The following is a 20257-nucleotide window of genomic DNA, read 5'->3' on the forward strand; positions in this document are numbered from 1 at the left end:
ATTTATTTCTCTCCACAAGTTATGTAATTTTTAGACAACAAAAATTAAGCAGGATGAAAGCCACTGTGGAGCTCTAATCCCTGAGTTCTTGAAGGTGGCAATAAGAAATCTCCTGTGATCTCAAGCACCTCTATATGACCAGACAGAAAAGTGGGTCTGCAATTCCTGGCAGAACAAGGTATGTATTAGAATTAATACTGGAGTCGGATTCAAAAAGCACAAGTTTCAGTCCTTATCTCTATAGATTTTCCCTTCTCCTCCCTTGTCAACAGTGTTGTACAAGACGCAGTACAGTATAGCCTGCAGACACAGCTGTTTACCTGACACCAGCCCAGTGACTATGGAACTTCCACTTCTGAACCAAAAGTATATACCTTCTAGGGGCTTAGTCTCAATCTTTTCCTGCTCTTACATTTAAATCTTAAATTTAAGGTCTGGCAAATTTATTCTCTGTAGATCAATAGCCATATGTCCACTTCCCATATCATAATGACCACCTGCAATTTTACACACAGCATATGGAGGGAGATAGAGTTGTATTTGTGAGTGTCTCATTCATTCAGCATGATTAGTCCTAGATCTTCCAGTGCAGATGTTAACACATATGGCCACTATCCTCATCATGCTCATGAAACGAGCAAGACCAACTTGTTCCTAACTTGATGCTTTAGAGTACTTACAGACCTAACCCTAATTTCACTGCCTGTTATTTTCCTTCTGTGTTCAGCTACACAAATGAACATTCTACTCCCTGATCTGAAGAGAGAAGCACAAATATTGTTCATTAGGAAATGAGTACCCGTCTGATCTGTGAGAAATGCAGTTTTGCTGGATTTCTTTTTATTCATTGTTCTCTCAAAAAAACAAAACAAAAAAACCCAAACCCCCAACAACCCAAGTCTTCCAGCTGCCCTGCAATTACATAAGGTTGTACTTACTCAGTATTTAGATATGTGAGTTTTAAGGAAAAGATGGGATATCAATGATTCAATAAAGTATCTCCTTTCCTCTAAGAGTTAATGTTGAGCAATATCCAGTTCTGCAGTTGGATGGAGATTGGTTTTGGTAAGGTGACAGTGAGATGGTCCAGCTGTTCTGCCTAGTTACACTGTTTGAAGAACTGATGCTAAACCACTGGGCACAAAATAAATTATTTTTATAAGGCTGTTTGAAATTGGTTTTAATTTATCAGCTTTCAAAATAGTCCCTCTTTTTACAACATGTTTACAGCACACATACTAAAAGATTTGAAGGCTCTTCTGTTGCATTTGTAAAACCAAAACCATTTTTAAGGCCATTTTTTGAAGTTTAATGAGAATGGCAATTTCTTTTCAAAATGAAAGAGTGCTCACATGCAATATCTAAGATGTTGCCAAAACTAGATAAAAAAAGCCCTCACAACATAGAACATATCGATCAGCCATTTAAATGCTGCACAAGTGTTTTGGTAAAAGTCTGCTTAGCATAATTACCCTCTATGCAAACTTCCCCACCAGCTCAACCAGAAATTGGATGCTGTTAATCCTGTCTTAGCAAAGAGATGTCTGGTAGCATGGACAGCATCTTTAACTCAAGGACTACTTCATTGGTGCCACTTGTTTCATAGCAAAATACACAGAAATCTACTATGCCATTAATGAATCCATTACATTCCTATGACTGGTAGCCATTGCTTACATCCTAAAATATTAGGATATATGTATTCTTGCTTCTTTTCCTGGATGTGAACATGGAAAGAGTGTCAGCTCAGGGAGAGAAGAAGAGAAGCTACAAATCTATTTGATCCTTTCATATCTGAGGAAATAATTCTCTGGGATCTCTAGAACCCCAAAGAAATTAAGGGGAAGTCTCCCAAGAGGATTCACCGGGCCTCAAGTTAGAAACTCCATCCCCGTCATGGATATTCATAGATGCATTCTTACAGTGCTCTAACAGAACAGGGCATGCCTGCTTTATCCTCTCTATCAGGGAGGGACTGAGATAAAAGGCAAGGTCTGAATGGGATTCAGACTCCTGAAATGGCCATTGGTACAAAGTATGACTTACAAAAGTACACAGCTATGAAACTTCCTTTGATCTGCACCTTTACATATCTAATTTCCTGAAAAATTTGGTCCTGGGTGACTGCTGCTCTGAGTGCTACCTGCTTTTTGCAGCCCTTTTCCTGGTTTAGCTGTCAGACCTGCAGGACCACCATGGCTAAGGCAGCAGCACGGAGCTGCTCCTTTGCATGCATCGCTCACGGCTTGTACCTAAGCACCACAGGGCTGCACTGGGGCAAACCAGCAGCCCACAACAGCCTTGCAGAGTTACCGCTGAAGGTGTGGCTTGCCTGCAGAAAGTTTGCTACTGGAGATTAGGCATAAAAAGTAAAGAAACCAGCATGACCCTGGCAACTCAGGTTGGATTTGCAGGACTACCAGCAAAGGGGGAGGGCAAGAAGGTAGTACAACGAAGAAAAAAAAAATAAAAATATCAGTAAAACCTTTTTGCTTGCAAGCAGAGCAGATTTTCAGTTGTGTGACTGAAAGGCAATAAAGAGAGCCAAAGACAATAAGCACAAAGGCATTTTCACAGAGCCTCTTCTCAGATTAAACTTAATTTCCCACTAGTTTGTCATTACTTTGATTATAGGACTGTTACTATTAGTGTATCATAGCCTGAGATGTAATGCTGCCAACACACGAGTACATCACAACCCCTAATGAAGTGGCATTTCTAGGAAGCGCACCGCTGTACTGGCTGGAAGCACTCTAGAAAATGGTTCCAACCTGCAGGACGCCAGTTTGCTAGCAGGCATTAGGGAAAAGGGAAAGGGAAAATGGAACCGTAACTCCACACAAACCATGGTAGAGATTGGTGGTATTAGACTGGGAGTTAAAACCCCCAAGTTTATGTCTCAGCTTTGCAAGTGGATTGTTGCATGGGACAGCATGGAGAGGCTGTCCAGGCTGTTTTATCCTTTTTCCCTATGTCCACCACAGGGGTAGAAGAAGGGGACACCATCGGTTCCTGGTCTACTATCATACCTCAGGCCTGAGATGCTCCAAGGAGATCCATGGGTAAAGCACATGCATTTTCCTCGCAATCACAAACATCTGCAAATCAGTGCTATCAATCTGCTTTGAACAAGCCACAGATGACTTGACGAGGCCAGCACTGTAACAATTTAGAGTACCTGCTGCCAAGCTAGCTACTCACTATCTGGCTATAAATCTTGACCTGACATATGCATATGCTATCTTTTCCAGCTTTCTGGCTTTCTATCCTTTGTTTTGTAATCCCGGAATGATTGCAATTAAGGAATACTATCTCATTAAAATGCCTATCAGCACACTAGCTTGTAAACACTCATAATAAGTATGGCTAATAAAATACAGTTTATTAGCCAACCTTGTACAGTATTTTTACAGCCTTTTCCACTCATCATTGAGAAAAATAAATCCTTCACAGCTGTGCTGGAGCTGGTATTGCTGCCAGCCTCCCTTGGTCTCACCTGTAACGATGTGAGTAATTAAAGTCCTTATAGGAGTAGCAGGGGTTTTTATTGCCTGCCACAATCCCATCCTCTGCTCTTCTGACTGACTTAGGAACTACAACGAATGTTGTTTCCAAACAAGATCAGCAATGAAACTCACTTTTGTTGTATTAAATGATGTAAAAATCAGTCACAGCTGCTTGATAGTCCTTGTCTCCTGTCCCAGGGTGCCAAGGAAAAATCTGGTGGCCCCTCAGAAATGGTGAATCAAAATCCACTTCCCAGGAGTTTGAAGAGCTGCCTGTGAATCATTGCAGTGAAAATGGTAACAAGCAAATAGCTGGAACTACTTGGGGTGGGGGGAAGCCTTCACTCCGTAAAGTTCTCGGGAATCAATTAGTCTGGAGTGATGGCAGATAAGTGATTATTTTGGGGGGATTTAAGAGAACTATGAACATTTTGCTTTTTTTTTATACCGTGACCCTGTTTGTTCTCAGCCACCAACTGGGCATATACACCACAAAATAAGCACACTGTAAAAAGCTTAAACCTCTAATTCAAAAGGAATGTTTTATTTAGTGGAAAAAACACGCATAGTCTTTTCCAGCACAAGATGCTGTTTTGTAGTGAAGCCTTTTTTTTTTTCCCAAAGGTACTTGGTGAAGTCAATTATCATGATATATAGAGTTACTTTTCATGAGATAAACATAAAACCAAATGCTTGGCAGTAAACATAAACCTCCCAAGTTTTCCTCCTTCTTCTGTCCTTTTATCTCTTTTTATTACCACATTCAGAACTATAAATTGGTAATTTATTGAAAAATGAACGGTAACATTTACCAAAGTGGCACTATTTGCTACCCATTTTACTGTGAAAAGAGTCTGGTTTTAGGAGCTTCTTGCTTTATGCTTTTTAACACGAGCATAAACAAATATGATGCTGAAAGATGACTTAAATATTTTCCCTCTTTTCTTGTTTCCTTTAAAAAAAAAACAACACCTAAATAAACCCATGGAAAGGTGTAAGATTTCTTGGTGTGAATACCTTTCCCCATCAGGTCCCCATGTGACATGCCAGCACAGCAGCCTGGAGGAGGTACCACAGATAAAGAGATGTGTCCAGGGCACCTGGGAACCAGCCAGCTAAAAACCTCAGCAGCTTCAGTCTGGGATCGTCATCCAGACAAAAAAAAAAAACCCTTGCAACCCCAGGTGCAAATGTAGAATATTGACCTACTTAAGGCAGCAAAGTCATCAAAGGGATTACCCCTCATTAGCACCCAAGCTGCTAGGTTACACTTACTACTGGGTGTATATCCCTGGGAACAGCAGAAAACTTCAGATAATGCTGGGCAGTCATTTGCCCAGAGCACAGTTTGCAGGGAAGGTGAATCGCTATTAGTGGCACAATTTACATACCTGGAAAAAAAAAAATAATTACCCTTCCTCAAGCTATAGAGCAACCCACAGCACTTAGAGGGCACACAAGAAAACCACAGAGCAGTAGCTCTGATAAGACAGACCAGATGAGCTGGTCATCCAGCTTCCCCCAAGTGTTCCCCTTCAGAGGAGAGTAATATAAATCATGGCATCCTAGAGGAGGAGCTCAGTGTTGTAGTATCCTCCAGCTGGGATCAAAGTGATGTGTGGTGCTAATTACAAAATGCTGTAAATACGTATTCCACCATACAACCTTTGAAGGCTCCCTACAGAGCATAACCTCTTGGCCTTCCTGAGGCTCGTCCTTACCCAAGCGCCTACAGACAGATCAGCTGCTGAACCGAGCAATTGAGGGCATTCCTTGCTGCCATTAACATATTTTAATGAAACCCTTTTTATTAATATTTTCACATATGTAAAGTAATTCAGCTGGACTGGAAACAGTCCACATAAATTCTCTCTGACTACGCTACTTACACTCTAATTGTCCCATTTCTGCAAAGCAAATCACTCCTACCTTCTGCTATGTCCTGGAGCTGAATAGACAGTGATAACTTTCCATGGGACAGATAATTAAATTAAATCCATTCAATTCCAGAAGTTATCACAATTCAGAGGGAGCAAGTCTTTTTCTGCTAAATTTTCAAGGTTTGTAACAAAGGGCCTAATACTCTATACAATTTTTATAATGACAAGTGTATGAAAATTCTATAGGATTTTTCCATAAGAGTAGCATCCTGCATTGAGAGAAAACATCTTATCCTAAATGCATCATCTGAAGCACTCTAACCCTCTAAAAATACAGCCTAAGAGTGAAGTTATGCTGTACAAAGCACTGTAGTATTCTATTTTCTACAGATCTTATGCAACCTCACCCATCAGATGCCTTACACAGTGCCCTCTAAGGATTCAGGCATCCTTTAAGTCATCCCCTCGCCAGTGGAGAACAACACGTGAGTGGAATTGGGGGTGGATTTGGATTAGGTTCTCTGCATAACTGGAGTTTATACAGCCATCTGTTGCTACAGGTTAGTATCTGAGGTGGGAAGGCTGAACACCTCCATTGTGCATGGCACGAAAAGGCTGCAGGATTTGTGTTTCAAAGAGCAACCCCCAACAAAATCATGAGTAGAAGAGCCCTACTCTTCAGCTGAGCCCCAGGCGCACTGCTGCTGAGTACAGCCCTTAATGTGCAGTTTTTGGAAGCTGTTACGATGGCTTAGAGACATTTGGATATAAGGCTTGAGACCTTGGCCCAGCCAGATAGTATCTGACAGAACTAACGTAGGATTAAAGCAAGCTTCTTTTCCAAACAGCTTCTGATGCAAATGGTTACTATGTGAGAATGGAAATTCTCAAACCCTGAGCAGTGAAAGGAAGGTCCTGTAACAGGTGAACACCAGGGGTTACACGCTGATCCCTTTCTGCTGGCTAGAAAGGTCCTTGGAGAAGACAGTTCTTAAAGTGGTATGATACTGCTAGCCCAACGGCCAGGAGGTTTTGCTTGGGTAAATCCCAACTGGCAAGGGATGTCTATGGACAACGAATGAGATGTGGCTGGTCTCCAACAAGCTACTCTGGCTCTTTAGGAAGTCTGTAGGACTTGAAAGTCCTACCCAGTCTCCAAATCAAGCTTAATAAAAGTCACAACTCTAATGATTGGAAGGTCAGACTCAAGCCCAGCAAATTAGTGACAAAAGGTTCTTATTTCAGCAAAGCAGCAGCTAAAGACAACTACCATCATTTATTGTAACAGATGAGTAAACACATTCTCCCCTCCACACTGGATTAATTCTCAATTAGCACCAGAGAACCATTTTAAAAGAATTCATATAGAGCACTCAATCTTAATGCATGAGATTGAAAATCTACCCAATGTGGAAGTGGCTTTCTCCATTCTCTCCTCCGACACACACAACATTTCTGTTTAAACACTGGGAGAAGCCATTCTGTTTAGTTAATCCTCATCTCTTGAAGAAGATATATTAAGTCAACACCTGTCCCTTTTTAGTCATTCCTTAGAGTGAACAGCCTTTGCGATGGATTTTCTCTGGCAAGGAACATAACAGAAAGGGATTGTGGTAAATGAAGGAATTCTGCAGAAAAGCCACTCCCAATTTAAAGCAGGTAATGAGCACCAGAGCTAGTGTGGAAGCAATTCATTCTAATCACTTATGACACAATAAAATTTAATTGTGGGTTTTTTGAAAACTAAACCCCCAACTATTATTATTAATAGACTTTTCTTGATGGCAGATAGTGAACATAATTTGTTGAGGCTGTTTTTCCTGCAGTTCATTTAAAAAAAAATTAAAAAATCAGCTTTTATTTAAGGATGCCTAGGCTTACACTAATGTACAAAACAGTGCTATTGCACTGTTTGGATCTCACAGGACAGAAACTACGTCTTTGAGGAACTCCAGGATATGCTTTTATACAATCGGCATTCTCCTCTCTGCTGAGGTCTCAGATCTTTATCTATTCAGAGATACTTTAATCTAGGACAGCTGGATGTCTCCTGCTTCATTCATGCTAGTAAGAACAGAAATTGCAAGTGGTTGTTTTGTCATGCACTCATTCAGGTGTTGCATGAGAACCTAGTTGGAGAGTAACAGTAGTGATAACCCAGGCCACAGCACAGCCAGGCGACTCTTGCGTTGATGTGGCTGCATCCCACATTCACTCTCTTCCTGCACCAGATGCTGCTGCAGTGTCAAACAGAAAATGAACTGCTTCCCCTCCACTCTAGCAGCTTATCTCACCCAGCCTGAACTGCATGAGGAGAGAATGAGGATAGAGAAGGACCATCAGTTAAGTTCTAGTATTTCTCATTTTGATGCTACACTCATCGGTTTCTCTCCCAGCTAGCTACAGAGCATGACATTTCTTACACTCAAAATATCTTCCAGGCCTTTGAAAGTATAACAACCTCTGAGGCTATCATATCTACCAGAAATTACTTAAAAGCATTTACTAACAAAATAAACTGAGAAATCTAGAATTTGCCCAGTGACTTACATGTCAGTCCTTCTTCCCCTGTACTCGTGACTGTGCCCTTTGGGGTCTGTGCCTAAGCGCCCTTAGAAGTCTGTATTTTCCCTGACTGGTTTGCACAGTATTCAGATGGTGAACGATGTTACTATACTATATCTTACTGTTGTTCATAATGACATGGTCATATACCTCCTCCTCCTCCTCAACACCATTGCAGGACTTCTTTACTTACCTGTGCCAAGCTCCAACAGGCATATTTTGTTGTCCATGTGAAAACTGCATAGGAGAGACTCCCCACAAGGGACTAATGCTGAGGCACCATGTGCTTGGGCATCTGAATGAGATATAAATGATACTGCATTGCTGAGACCTTCATTTCAGGATCAACAGCTCAGGCTAAGCTGCAAAACAGATAAATACTGGTACCTTTATAGCTGTTGGAAGAGCACTACAAAAGATTTCAATGCTCAGTTTAGGATATACTAAGAACTCAGACTGGCTAGCAGTAAGAACACACTATTTATTTGCTTTCAGCTGGCCATATCAGTGCATTCAAAATTTGACGAAAGGCTCAGGTCTGACCCTCAGCAAAGGTCACATTTTTGCTTCTTTACCTCCACCATTCTGTCTCCCATGAGTCTTGAAAAGCAGCAAACACTTCAGCCCATGCCCCATGATGCTTAGTCAGAACATAACCCACTTTTCTAAGAGTTATTCTAAGTGCTTCTGTCATAAGGGGATGGATTATAAAGCCTCCCGAAGACAGTGAATAGCAGAGGGCCATTTTAAGCTATAATGAGGTCTCATTACTACAAGAGATCTTGAAGGACAAGAGCTTGGCAGCATTTGGTGATGCTCAGGAAGTCAGAAAAAAGAACGAGATTGTCTAGAGCTGGAGGAGCAAATGTTTTTCCTGAAAAGGCCCCTGATTCTCTATGATGGATATCTTGGGTGATCATTTGCACCAGAGGCTAAAAGCAGTGTCAAATCAGCACAGCAACATTATGCTGGTTTTGCACTGGTGTAAGCAACTCTATACAGACTGACAAAACTCCTGTATCCATAGAGTCTAAGAAACTTCATGCTATAGGAGTTAAAAAATTGATCTTTAATAACACAGAACTTTCCCTGGGAGAATGAATTGTGCCAGAACTACAAACTCTTTGCACTCCTTGCAGCTCCCTGCACTTGCTGTTCTTGGATACCATCTTAGACAATCCAGAGCATTCATCCAAGATTATGGTAATCCCAAAGCATTACTATTACTCCCTAGCCATTATTCATCTTTTCCCCAAAGTGCATTATTGTGAAGCTTGCACAAATTTTGTAACAAACGCTTCTCTCTCTGTCTTGTCTTTACAAACTTCTCTGAATTAAAAGAATTTATCCTAACTGGTATTATCAGTTTGCAGAATTCAGTTTGTTTTAATTATAACAATGAATGAGAGTTCAGCCTACCTAGTTAATGACAAAATATTGTGTTCTTCATTTAATTATGACACATTAGAAGGTTCAGATTTAAATTCTCTTCAATGTAAGGGTGAAACAAATGTTACAGCATAACTAGATTATTCCCTATAAATGACATTATACAGTTTGAGATTGAGATGCAGAAGGAAGAAAAAAAGAGGCTTTGGGTACTATTTGGCAGTTTACTGTTGCAGCATAGCAGACTTCTATGTCCTGCAGATGGCTACAGCAGTGGCATTCATATGCTTCATACGGCATGGCAGCACCTCCTGTCCTTGCAGAGATGACAACAGCACTAATTATGTCTGCTGAAAGCTTTCCAAGGTCCAGGGCTGCTCTGACTATGATTTGACATTACAAACATTATAAACAGAAGAAGCCAGCGGTGCTCTCTCCTTTTACCGCCTATCCTGATCGTTGCATGAACCCACCCCCCTGCCTAGTGGTTGTTTGCATCTGACTGGGATACAGGCAGCAGGCACGCATTGAGCCACTGGTATTGCACACACATTGCACTTGTGGGGTTTAGTATAGTGCTAACTTCCAACGCCCTCCCTACTTTTATGGATCACTTCATTATAAAGATATAGAGCTGCTAAGCTCCCAGCCAGACTCATAGATGCCTCTGATGCAAGCACAGAGTACCAAAGCACAAATAGGCTTTCTAACTTTGAGGAGAGTGCAAAATACACTTGGTATGTGGAGAAAGGAAAAAAAAGCGCCTTACAGGCTGGTGGCAACACCCAGTCCAGGAAAACCCAGCGACCTGCAAGGCAAATAATACTTATTTCTCTGCTCACTGCCTGCCGAGAGCTCTTTCAGATCATGGAGTCTTTCCTACTTAGCTGTTTCTTAGGACTTTCAGAAACCTGATTTTGACGGTTTCAAATGGTCTCAAAGTAAAGAGGCATCTTAAAGCTTTTCACTATTTCTTTTCAATTATATAAAGCATGTGCTTTCATCTCACTGTGTTTTAAATCCTCTACCAGGAAAGCAGAAAGTAGTAGCAATAAGTTGTCTTCACGCTTTTCCATTCTTTTCTTCTTGCTTTCAACGTGCCTAACTATTACTGCTTTACTACTAACCTCTGCAGGGGCTGCCCCAGCAATCTTCAAGTGATTTAAATGGTGCTAACTGCAGAAGAATAAATCCAGGAAGGTGACCAAAACTGGGTATAGAGCCTGACCTTAATGTTCAGCGGTGCCAGAGCTTCCCAGCTCTTGGCACACTTGGACAGCTATGGCTCCAGAGAGCAGCTCAGCAGACTGACCACTGAGAAAAAAAAACATCTCTGTTACTAAAAATTAAGTGCCTTCATCATATTTCATCATGGCTCTTGCCACCTTTTCTTGTGCTTATCTCAAAAGTTGTGCTTTGTACCGTCTCTTATACCTTCATGTGTCTCTTTATCAACCTCCTTTTAAGACAGTAAAAAAGAATAAAATTGACTGTTCATAGATCAGCAAATTTCTTGCTCTGAACGGCATCCCCTTTCATCTGTCATTGTCATCCTCCCCAAGATTAATAAGAAAAAGACTTTATAAGGCAGAATCTATTGAAAGCAGAGATGAGCTTGTTACAAAGGATACTAACTGTAACTTTTTCTTTTTAGATCTGCATTGATCCCAACAGCTGCAGATACTTAAAAATCTTTTCCTATAGTGTCTGCACCTTCATTACACAAAGAAGAAAAGCATATCAAGAAACAAATTCAGCCAGCATTCAGTGTTTGCGCAAGGTAAACCGGGGGATGATTTCTTGGGTCCTTCTGACCATGATAAGAGTTATTGTTTCATCTTGCATCCATCAGAACAAAAAGAATATATTTTTTTCCTCCGACAGGGGAAGGGGAGGAGACAACAAAAGGAGATGGAGGAAGAGACAGCTCAGGGGATGGTGTGTATGTATAGATGGGTCTGGTTAAGTGTGGAAGGACATTAGTGTCACCGGCTTCAGAGGAGTGGGGAAGGGACCAGTGTTCAGTACCAGCAGCAAAACTTTAACGCTACTGAATAATTATAGAGTACTCAGAATATATTAATCTTGGGTATATTTTTCTGCTAAATTCTACTCTAATTATATGAGAGTCTGTGGACACAAAAGAAGCTGTGGTTTAAGTACCTGCAGCTGCTGCAACAAGTACACCAGGAATGTGTAGACACATGTAGACGTAGATACATATACACTCACACTGTTAGCTAATTAGCAGGAGCATTGTTTAAGAAAGTTGAATTAAAAGCAATAAAGTTTTCCCTATTTTCCAAAACTGACAACCTGTTTTAAAGTTCCCGTCTCTTTGATGTTTCTGAGCCTGCTGCCCTATCATCTGGCTCCTCACTTACATTTCACACAACCCTCCTGGGGGATCACGGCATCTCCTTTTTCTTGTATATGTGCAGCTGAAGACAAGAGTTTTTGCTGTGTCCTGCTGCCCTTTTCCTACCACCTCCTCAACTCTGAGTCATACAGCAGCTCCACATTAAATGATGCATTCATCATCAATAAGAATGATGACTTCATAATGGACTACTGCTCATCAATGTTTTAAAAAACACAAACAAAACCCCTGAACCAAATAAATTTGAAATAAAGGAGGGCAGAATCCAGGCCACACAATTTAAGAATGGATAGCTATCATAATACGGGGCATTTATTTCATTTTCAGCTCATGAGAGAAGTGGCAAAATAGAAGAGAAAGAACAAGAGAATACAGATGTTTTAAGATGTTGCTTTGTTCACTACTAGAAGTAAAAGCAGGGTGGGAGGATGTGAGATGACACCAGTTGTTAATGAGATTTTTGCAGTGGAAAACAAAAGTGCAGGATGCATATAGACTGCTACTTCATTAACCACCATTAGTCATCCATTTCACAACTAAATGGGTGAGCTCTCAATGACTTTGGGCTCTTCTGGAATTTTGGTGGGGTTTTGTTGTTTCTTTTAATAACATCTGTACTCTAAAAGTGCAAAGCTCTCCCTATGCACAGCAGGCAGGGTTGCGTTTATCACAGCAGTACTGAAGAAATGTCCATTACAAGAGAGCTTAAGATGCCAACCAGATGAGAAATAAAGTCCACATTTGGTCCAAAATTTGGTCTTGGTGCTTAGTACCAACTGGTCAGAGAGTCCCGTGGTACTCAAAGGCATCGCTCCTTTGCACTTGTCAATAACAGCTCTCCTCAGATTTTATATTCTTCCTGAAGTGTTTTAGTATTAATTTAAAAAAACCCAGACTGCTTATCCACCCTTATTCTCTTTCTACATTCAAAGATTTTTGGGACCCAAGGGAACTTGAGAGCACATGTAAGCAGCAGCCTAGGTTTGTTCATCTCCACAACACAGTCCAAAGTGCACTACTTTCAGTGTTGATAGCTTCGAGAAAGGGTGGTACACAGCTCCACCACCACATATCTAGCACTAGCTGGCAGCAGTATTTCTTGCCAGGGTCTGCAGGTATTGGAGATACACAAGAGGTAAGTCACTACAAACTAGCAGTGCCCTGGAGCTGGTGTCTCAGGCAGACAAGAGTGTGGCTGGAGGACAATGCTCCACTTTAGATTAGCAAGCATCAGAGAAGTCATCCAACTTTGAATCATCTTGAATCATCCTGACTCCAGGGTGTGCTCTGTATATACTGCAACATGGGGGGAAAAAAGACAGACGCATAAGTTCCTTAGCTGCTATATGTTTAGAGACAGGTACTGTATATACTGTAGGATGCAGTGCTATTGCCCATAGAGCTGCTGAAATCTTTAGCCGTGAAGACAGAAAGTGCTAACACACATCATGTGGCACAGTGGGTGTGCTCCATGGACAGCATTTGCGGGTGTTGCCAGAGATGAAAAAGCAGCAGAGAAGACTGGAGCGAAAGTGAAGGGGTTACTTAATTTGGAGGGGTAAAGCACTGCAACACTTCCACCTCATTTTGAAAGGATTCAATTTTAATGCCCACAATCATGGCACAAAACATTGGACAGCAACACACAGAAGTCTTTGGGGAGTCCTCCACTTTTGAAGCCAGACACAAAGCTGAGAGAAAGCCTTTATGACACAGGGACAGCAGCCTGAATTCAGAATGTTGAGCCAGAATTTTAAAAATAATAGCTTGAAGGACTGAGAAGGATTTGGAAGCAATTCCAGGACACACACATACAGCCTTCCTCTCCCATCAAATCTACAGGCTGAAGAAGATTCTTGGCCAAGGTTAAAAACACGACAAAAAGTAGCTGCATCATTCCTGTCAGCTGCTGCAGGAAACCATGAGGAATTCGTGTTCATATGTCTTTAAAGAGTTCCTATTACACTCATCACCTTGGCAGGTATCCATGGTATCTTTGGGTGAATCAAGAAGGAGGATGTTCAATTGTTACGTAAAGTTGTAAAATCCTCAATAATCAGCAATGGAAAGAGAAAGCTACATGGCTTTCTATGGGAATTTGTGTAATCCAGCATGAGAATAGCTGGGAATATGGACGCAAGGAAGGCATTTCGAAGGAGGAGCAGGCTTGGTTATGAAAAGAACCAGCCCCATGTATAATCACTTGTATCTCCTATCATCTCCTCTGCTATGGTGGTGTCAGGATCTACCTATCTAATAAGTAACTAATATTTGATCCTTTGTGGAAATGGGGAGAGGGTAGAGGCTGGGAAGAGGACAGCTTTCCAATGAGCCATTGAAAGTATTGGCTAGGAATTAGTTGGAGTTGGTAAAACAATCAGTGCAGATGCTATAAAATCCATGGAAAGATGGTTAGGTGTATGATCTGAGGCCCCCTCTCTTTTGTGGTGCCAGAAGCATTGCAGGTTGGAGATAGGTCTTCTATGCAGTGTTTCCGTTGTCAAACTGTTTGTAGTGGAAGAGACTCCTGGAGTCCAATTTCCCAGAGTATTTGACAGCTTCAGCAAAAAGCTTTGTCACCTGTCAATATAAAGCAGAGGAGGACTGAGCATTGCAAAGCCTTCTGGAGAAGGCTGAGTAATAGAGCAGGCTCCACACTCCTACACTGTCACCCTGAAACTACCCTGTGCAGTTCCAGTCCTTGAGTCCATCCAAATCAATACCAATTTCAAGGTGACTGTGCATGGGGGTTGGCTCCAGCCCCCTGGAGCCTGCCTATTTAGCTGGAGACACTAGAGGCTTCTTTGGCAAAACAGCTCTGTCCCAGGAGAACAGCCGTCTCCTCCTATAGCCCAAACCTTTATGAGAACGCAGGGGTCTTTTCCTCTCTCAAACTCAAAGATTAAAACACTGCAATCAAAAGAGTTCAATGAAATGCATCAGCGGGTGTGGTAATAAATTTTGGATGGGGACTCCTGCTCTGGTCATCAGTGTGTGTTTAGTTAGTAGGCAAAAGATGTGTCTGCAATTTCCCATTCCTACTAATCATGTTTGTCATTATCCTGTCTATGAACTTACAGTTTGGCATTCTCCCTGCTCTCCAGTCACTCCAATCACAGCAGAAGATTTTGCACAGCTGGACACCAGTGTAAGTCACTGGGTTCCGTGTCAGTGCCCACTGAAATCAAGAGGAATTTGGTTGCTGTGCTTAATGAGAGCCAGATGAGGCTCTTTTGTGGCAGTTGAAGCCACTTGCAAAGGAAGTCAAGGTACTGCTGGCAGCAGGAGTCCACTTTGCATTACCAAATACCTCTTCCCCTATCAGTGTGTGAAAAGGGTTTGTCATTAGCTACAAACACATAATGACCTGCAACTGGGGACCACAACAGGACAGGCAGCAATTCCACTTGGATGGCACTTTGAAACGGGATTACCCCAAGCATCATTCAAGAAAGCCCAGCTATATCCTGCTTTAAGGTTTAAGGACTGTACTGGAAAAACATCCCACTAAAAAAACTGTTCCCATGTGTAATTTAAACATGTTACAGGCAATCTTGTGCAAGAAGTTTGCTCTGAAGTGAAAACGAAACAGCAACAACTTCAGCTGCAGTGCAAGACTCAAAATTTTCCTCGTTCTTTTTTTTTTTTTTTTTTGTTTTACCTTGAGCATTGTTATTTTCTATAGTAGCAAAAAGAAAATACATTCAAACAATTGTGTTGCCAAGATTTTCTGGCACATTATTATGTGTCAGACATAACAAGGGTCCAAACGCAGTAGAATCTAAGGTCAAAAGTGCTTGAAAGCTTGGAAGGCTCTTACGGCTAAGAGGAGAAAGAACAACATGGGAAGTACCTGGAAATTAGTGAGCAGAGCAATCCCGCTGTCGATAGCCATCCTCCGGATCACGTAATTATCATGAACAAACTTGCTGTTGCTGTTAGGCAGGTTAATCACCAGATCTATTTTCCCATCCCTTATCAGCCTAAAGAGACAATGCACAAGACAGTATCACAGTGTGTCTTGATTAATGAAAATCTATGATGAATAGCAGAGGCATGCAGGTAAGCAACACTGAAGATTTTCATTTGAGTTTAGTTGTACATGCCAAGAAAGAAGGGTTAAAGGGTTAAGGCACTAAGTTGCAACTCAGGAGTTTGGGCTTTATTTCTGTTTTATTCAGTGATGCAAAGCAATATTCAGTGTTCATACAGCTCTGTTAAAGGCATGACTGACTGTTATTAAAAACTAAATATTCAGATCCCACATAGCCTTGCATGAATATGTCACATGGAGCAATACATCCAAGCCATTTAGATAGGACTGTTCAATGAGATGTTCATTAATTAACCCAAAACCTGCTGTGGCAATTCCAGGCAGAATCAGATAAAACAAAACCTTTGGATTGAATCCGAAGTCCCATTAAATCACTATCATCTATCTGAACAGGGTCAGCAGTTTGCCCCTTGTATTTTCTGTCCTCAATGTTTGATGCTTGGGATGCAATCCCAAGCACAAATACAGACTGGCCAGAGAATGCACTGAAAGCAGCCATGAGGAGGAAGATTTGGGGGTGCTGGTGCATGAGAAGCTCAACATGGCCAAGCAATGTGTGCTTGTAGCCCAGAAAGCCAACAAAATCCTGGGTTGCATCAAAAGAACTGTGGCCAGCCGGCCAAGGGAGGTGATTCTCCCCCTCTACTCCACCCTCATCAGACCCCACCTGGAGCACTGCGTTCAGCCCTGGGGCCCCCAACAGAAGAAGGACATGGACCTGTTGGAGCGGGTCCAGAGGAGGGCCAGGAAGATGCTCAGAGGGCTGGAGCACCTCTCCTATGAAGACAGGCTGAGACAGTTGGGGTTGTTCAGCGTGGAGAAGAGAAGGCTCCAGGGACACCTTGTCACGGCCTTCTGGTACCCAAAGGGGGCCTACAAGAAAGCTGGAGAGGGACTCTATACAAGGGCATGTAGTGATAGGACAAGGGGAATGGCTTTAAGCTGAAAAAGAGTGGACTTAGATTAGATATAATGAAGAAATTCTTTACTACGAGAGTGGTGAGGCACTGGCACAGGCTGCCTAGAGAATCTGTGGATGCCCCGTCCCTGGAAGTGTTCAAGGCCAGGCTGGATGGGGCTTTGGTCTAGTGGAAGGTGTCCCTGCTCTTGGCAGAGGTGTTGGAACTAGATGTTTGTAAGGTCCTTTCTAACCCAACCCATTCTATGATTCTATGTTAACACAAATTTGACAAGGTATTACTCTTACCTCCTGACTGAGGGGAGGATCAGATTCTGGCCTTCCTGGGATGGCCATGCCACAGGATTTGCTGGGATGCCATTAGCATTGAGCCAGTCTGAAGTTCCTTCTGTGGCATAAAGCTGTTAAGAGAAAAAAAAAAAAAAAAAGTTACTTATTATGTGCTTCATAATACCGAAACTTTTCATTTAACTCACAAGGGTCAGACCCAACACACAGCTTGGTTGTCAGAGCGGATTTTGGAGGGCATTTTTCATCACAAAGGTGTTTCTCCATACAGAGAGAGGCACACAGAGAACAGCATGACTTTCCCAACTTTCTGTTATCTGTGATGTGCTGATGCATGACTGTCAATGAATGGTGGTAACACATCCAGAAAGAGTTAGGTGTCTTAGGAAAACCTAAATCCCTCTGACTTTCAATGGGGTTAAGTTCAATCACTTAAAAAATTTTTTTGCAGCCCACCCACCCACCCCCACTCCCCTTTTCTTTTTGCCTAGCATTATGTTTTGAAGGGCAGAACTGTAAATCAAGTAGTTACACTAATGCCACTGAGGAAAATAATACTTAACACTAAAAAGCTCTCGCCCATCTTCTGTGGCTATGTTGTTAGTTACCTTTCAGTAGGGATATGGATGCAAAATCATGCAGAAGAATTACAAGAGGGATGTAAACACCACAGATTTCATGTCTGCAGCTTGTGAACATCACTGAAGATGAAGCACTGTAAAGACCTTTTCCATAAAAAAGGCTTCTCCTTCCTCCCCTTCTGTCATACATGGCATCTTGTTGGCATTTTTGTTTCTTGGAGAACTCAGATGAGTTATAACGTGACATCCTGGCTGCAGGCTGATAGCAGAGCCAGGGTTGGTTTTAGCCTTATAACAGTCCCACATATTCAATTAAACAATCACAAAAACTTTCATTTGGGTGATACCTGCTGACTTTATGGGTCCCTCAGCTAAAAACCACTGTTTTACATCAAAAATGTCCTTTTTTTCCTCTACCTCCAAATAAACTCTGACGTTTTACATTCCTGTAGAGGGGTGAGTACGTTTCAGATTTTGAACACACTAGCTTTAAATAACTGAAACCACCTACCTTAAAACCTTCTTCATGCAGTAGTTCTGCTACGCTGAGGAATCTGGAGCGGAAGGACTTCTGAAGAAGGAAATTTGTTAGATACAGCATCAAAGCTAGGATTTAGAAACTGTTTTGTTGAGCAACACAAAGCTCCTCCAGACTGTGCTGAGGCAAACACACCTTTCTGTGCTAAGTGTGTGTGTGTGTGTGCGTGCATGCACACATACAGAAATGCCTGAATTTGTGTGTACGGTGTCATTCCAATAAACCTGTCTGGATCCTGAAGCCCAAGTCACCCCCAGCTGAGACGTATTTTGTTACAACACCAGGGTAAGCGTTCCCACTCCAAATTTGACTGCAACCACAGATTTACTACTGCATGTTAAGTATCTGGGCAACTGTCTTCTCAAATACACCAACTAAAGTCTCCTCTGCTCTTAACTGAGTATCTTTTCAATCACTGCTCAAACATTCGGCCTTTTAATCTGGCAGATAATGTATGGACAGGCTTTGGGCTCCCTTTGGATGCTCTGTTTGCAAATTCACGTGAAGAAGAGCCTGCATACACATGAGTTCATTTCTAACTCCCATGGGTCTATGGAAATAGAAAACCACTCAGGAAATTGGGACACCCTATTCCCAGGAGGACCTGAATGACCAAGTACTTAGGGCGTTTTTGAAAGAAACTCTCATAATGCATACCCAGATCCAACAGAATATAGAAGTACAGATAAGATGACCTTCTGTAGACATCTGCACTTGAACAAGCCATTTTACAACAGGTGAGTAAAAATTTGATCCCAGCATAACTTTCTTCAGGACGCTGAAGGTACAGCAATGCAAAGCTCAGATGCAACACATGCCCTTCTCACTGCCAAGGCAGGCCAGACCTTGCTTTTAACTTTAGCCTGGTCTGACCATTTGCAAGTGAGATTATTGCTAGCTCCCTTGTCCTTGCTGGAGCTACTAATAGGTTAACCTATACAGGTGAGAATGCAACATTCTGAAGGGTGAACAATTTCCTATGAAGCAAAGGAATCAACAGGTTTTTTTCAAGCACACTGGAAAGAACCTCATTCTGAAAGCCATCTCATTCTGTACACTAACTGGAAAATATAAATATACAGTGTGACAGGGCTGGCAGCTTCCCAGTCAGAGAGAATCGTTCTGCCTTCTGGTCAGGGGGTTTGGCTTTCAAACAGTATTATAAACTTCTATCAAACATGTACTGAACACTTGTGACACATAAAACAGCCTCTCCATGAAAAGAAATTACAGCTGTCAGCTTGCATCGGAGCAGCCTCAGATTTACAAGCTGGCTGAAAGAACCTGTGTAAGAAACCATTAGTTACTAAAGGTGAGAAGTTACAAGATTTATTTAGTGGAAGATATTTATTGTAGGAGAATTGTATTCTTTTTCCTTTATCGGAAAAGTTCTATTTCTCATAACCTCTCTCTCATGTTTGCTAGCATGCATTGCCATTTGTAAAGGGCTATATCCTCAGTTAATTCAATACAGCTACACAAGTTCTCCCTAAGATCCAGCTCAAAATGGAGCCAGCTCATCTCCTGTGCTAATCTTGAATTCTCTATCAAAACCCATTGTGGAGCATGCAAAAATTCTGGTTTGTAAGGAACCAAGGCAGAAGGTTACCTTGAAACAACAGACTTGGAGTGCTGGGATTTAAAAATAAAATACTCCATCAATGCTTTCCGCATCTCATGGTCACCAGCACAGATGTAAGACAGATGCACTCCATCCCAGAGATATCACTGAATAGCCCAATCAGGAAAGAAAATAAAATGAGCTTTTCAACTCCGCTTGCATAAAATATAAATTATTTAATTGCAGACTCAGGGTTTCAGCATCATAGATTTCTCCAAATTGTGAAAGGAAAACAGGTCAGATTATCAGTTTGCATAAAGTAGTAGAAATTCATTTGTCTAACAAGAAAGTCATACTCCGTTTACCCTGAAAAAGCATCGGGCCCCTAAGATGCCGGGCAACCTCGCCCAGTGCAATGTCAGAGCGTGCTCACAACTCAGGGACCACCCAGGGGGCTTGCGGCCCCGGCTGGCTGCCCAGCCTGCCTGATGCTGTCCCACAGATGTCAAGGAGTGCTTGCCTGTTGGATCTGGAGAACGATTCCTTTGTTACCAGCATTTCCGTACGGCCCTAGCAGGGTTACCACTGGAACTGCA

The 20257-nt window shown here is 41.9% G+C and overlaps 1 protein-coding gene across 1 annotated transcript in view; it reads right to left on the reverse strand.

Annotated features, from left to right (window-relative positions):
• Positions 1-12030: 12030 nt before the first annotated feature.
• CPS1 (carbamoyl-phosphate synthase 1) overlaps positions 12031-20257 on the reverse strand; it is a 99984-nt gene continuing 91757 nt past the window's right edge. Inside the window, exons 35-38 of the mRNA XM_005441511.3 lie at positions 18074-18133; positions 16982-17094; positions 15574-15703; positions 12031-14300 (exon numbers count right to left, since the gene is read on the reverse strand). Coding sequence (XP_005441568.2) covers positions 14202-14300; positions 15574-15703; positions 16982-17094; positions 18074-18133 — 402 coding nt within the window. The 3' untranslated portion in view covers positions 12031-14201. The remainder of the gene's footprint in view (positions 14301-15573; positions 15704-16981; positions 17095-18073; positions 18134-20257) is intronic.

This window comes from Falco cherrug, chromosome 8 (assembly GCF_023634085.1).
Source record: "Falco cherrug isolate bFalChe1 chromosome 8, bFalChe1.pri, whole genome shotgun sequence".
In the NCBI taxonomy this organism is placed as follows: Eukaryota; Metazoa; Chordata; class Aves; order Falconiformes; family Falconidae; genus Falco; species Falco cherrug.